Source organism: Sinocyclocheilus rhinocerous, unplaced genomic scaffold (genome assembly GCF_001515625.1).
Source record: "Sinocyclocheilus rhinocerous isolate Xijiao unplaced genomic scaffold, SAMN03320098_v1.1 scaffold519, whole genome shotgun sequence".
Classification (NCBI taxonomy): domain Eukaryota; kingdom Metazoa; phylum Chordata; class Actinopteri; order Cypriniformes; family Cyprinidae; genus Sinocyclocheilus; species Sinocyclocheilus rhinocerous.
This window is the reverse complement of record NW_015665048.1, coordinates 380,077-382,904: the sequence shown is the minus strand read 5'-3', so window position 1 is coordinate 382,904 and position 2,828 is coordinate 380,077. Positions and strand designations below refer to the sequence as shown.

At 40.2% G+C, this 2,828-nt stretch overlaps 1 protein-coding gene across 1 annotated transcript in view; it reads left to right on the top strand.

Moving 5' to 3' along the window:
- LOC107731093 (sphingosine 1-phosphate receptor 3-like) overlaps nucleotides 1–1,970 on the top strand; it is a 4,988-nt gene extending 3,018 nt beyond the window's left edge. Inside the window, exon 2 of the mRNA XM_016542080.1 lies at nucleotides 643–1,970. Coding sequence (XP_016397566.1) covers nucleotides 778–1,818 — 1,041 coding nt within the window. The 5' untranslated portion in view covers nucleotides 643–777 and the 3' untranslated portion in view covers nucleotides 1,819–1,970. The remainder of the gene's footprint in view (nucleotides 1–642) is intronic.
- Nucleotides 1,971–2,828: the final 858 nt, after the last annotated feature.

Sequence of the window (2,828 nt, the reverse complement as noted above, 5' to 3'; positions counted from 1 at the left end):
AAAAGTGACAGTAAAGACATTTATAATGTAAAAAAAAAGATTTACGTATATTTCATATAAATGCTGTTCTTTTGAACTTTCTATTCATCAAAGACTTCGCTTCTACTCTTTTCAACATTGATAATAGTTTCTCGAGCAGCAAATTAGCATATTAGAATGATTTCTGAGGGATCACGTGACACTGAAGACTGGAGTAATGATGCTGAAAATACAGCTTTGATCACAGAAATAAATTACATTTTGAAATATATTCAAATGGAAAACAGATATTTTAAATTGTAAAAATATTTCACAATTTTTACAGTACTTTTAATCAAACAGACGCAGCCTTGGTGAGCATAAAGAGACTTCTTTCAAAACCATGAAAAATACAGACCCCAAATTTTGAACAGTAGCCTATTGTACAGCACCTTGAAGTGGCGTATATATCTAGAGGCACTATATGTTTTGTACATCTACAAGGCTAATTTGTTCTAGATAGTCATCTTACTTTATGCATATTGGAAAAGTATTTCAGATGTTCCAGCTGTGTTAAAGTCAAGTTTACATGAAACACATTTGAGTGAAACAAAATCCAGATCTGACTGGATCATGGTGTCATTATAGTAGCTGTCTTTAAAGCACATCTGGTTGACTCCACAGGCAGATGTGTGCCACCGACATGACAGTATAGGGTGATGATTGACAGGTAAACCCCGAAGAAAGCAGTCGACCCGCTCGCCAAACACCCATCCGTGACCCGTCTTACCCGTGCGACCCAGTCCAAATCCTCCCGCAATGATCAACCAGCACATTTCCCTGCATTACAACTACACGGGGAAACTAAACAACCGCAATGACACCGAAGGCGCCCCGTTGGACCCCAGAACGGCGGTGTTTTTGGTCGTTTGCAGCCTCATCGTCTTGGAGAACCTAATAGTTCTGGTGGCCATCTGGCAAAACCACAAATTCCATAACCGGATGTACTTTTTTATCGCCAACCTGGCTCTGTGCGACTTGTTAGCCGCCGTGACTTATATAGTCAACCTGCTGATGTCAGGACAGCGGACGCTACACTTGTCTCCGGCAGAGTGGTTTGTTCGAGAAGGGAGTGCGTTTGTAGCATTAGGCGCTTCTATTTTCAGCTTACTTGCGATTGCGATCGAACGCCACCTTACTATGATCAAAATGAGGCCTTATGACGCAAGCAAAAACTACCGGGTGTTTCTGCTCATAGGAACGTGCTGGCTGATCGCGATCACACTGGGAGCGCTGCCTATTTTAGGCTGGAACTGTTTAGAAGATCTTCCTCAGTGCTCCACCATCTTACCTCTTTACAGCAAGAGCTACGTCGCGTTCTGCATCACCATCTTCATCTCGCTCCTGCTGGCCATCTTCGTCCTCTACGCCCGCATTTACGCCCTGGTGAAGAGCAGCAGCCGCAAAGTCACCAAGCACAGCAACTGCGAGCGCTCCATGGCGCTCCTGCGCACCGTCAGCATCGTGGTGGGCGTCTTCATCACCTGCTGGACTCCCATCTTCGTGCTGCTGCTCGTCGACGTGGCCTGCGGGAACAAAATGTGCCCGGTTCTGCTCAAAGCCGATTGGTTCGTGGCGCTGGCCGTCTTGAATTCCGCCATGAACCCCGTCATCTACACGCTGGCCATCAGGGAGATGCGCCGGGCGTTTTACAGGCTCGTGTGCGGGTGTCTGCTGCGGGACGGCGCGACGGGGTGCAAGCAGAACACGGACACCAGCCGGAGCAAATCCAGCTCCAACTGCCCTCGGGCGGCCGAACAGGAAAACCCAGACGCCAGCGCAGACGCAGAATCAGACTAACACAAGCTAAAGCACTCGGTGTGTTTGCTGAAATGCACACTACTGCATTAGTGCATGCTACAGAACTTTTTTAAGTGCATACTTAAGTGCACAATAAAGCATCAGCACATGTTAAGTGCATATTGAACAGTGGAAAAAAACATCCTGAGATCCCAACCAATCTGCAAAAAATGTTTCTTACTCAGTATTTTTGCCGTTTTTCAGTGCAAATATATAAACATTCTTAAATCAAAACACATTTACTTGAGAAAAAAAGATAAGAATTCATGTTTTCTGAAAAATGTACCAAAATCTAACTACGTTTTTGGTTAAAACAAGAAAAAATATCTGTCTATGGGGTCAGAAAAAACCATTTTCTCTTTGAATCAGGGTTGTTAAAGTGAACTAAAGTTAAAATTAAAACAAATAAAAACATAACATTTTTGTTATTTGAAATAAAATGACCATTAACTGAAATAAAATAATATATAGAAAACGTTTTATTTCAATTAGTTGGCAAGGCAACGTTTCTCATTTTAATTTAGTTTAACTTGATGTACTAAAATAACTAAAACTGAAATGAAAATTAATAGAAAAAAAATATATTTATATATATAAACAAAACTAAACTAAAACTAAAACAGCAAATATAAAAAAAAGTCTAAAAAAAAAACTAAAATAACACTGTTTTGAATTAACTTTATTTTTCTTATCACATTGGCAGATATTTTTATTTTCTTGTTTTAAGCAAAAACTCGCTTGAATTTGATATGTTTGTCAGAAAACAAGACTCTATATCTTTAGCCCTTTTCCGCCTTGATTTAAGAATGTTTAGATATTTGTACTGAAAACAAGACAAAAATACTGAGTAAGAAAATCATTTTCCTATTCAGTGTAGCTGATCTGTACAGACGGGACATACAAAAGACTCATTTGACAATCCTATAAATATTGACGGTATTTATAGCGTGCTATGTTTAATGATGTACTGATCTGTATACCTAAAGCCTTTTATGCCAGGTGTTGATATA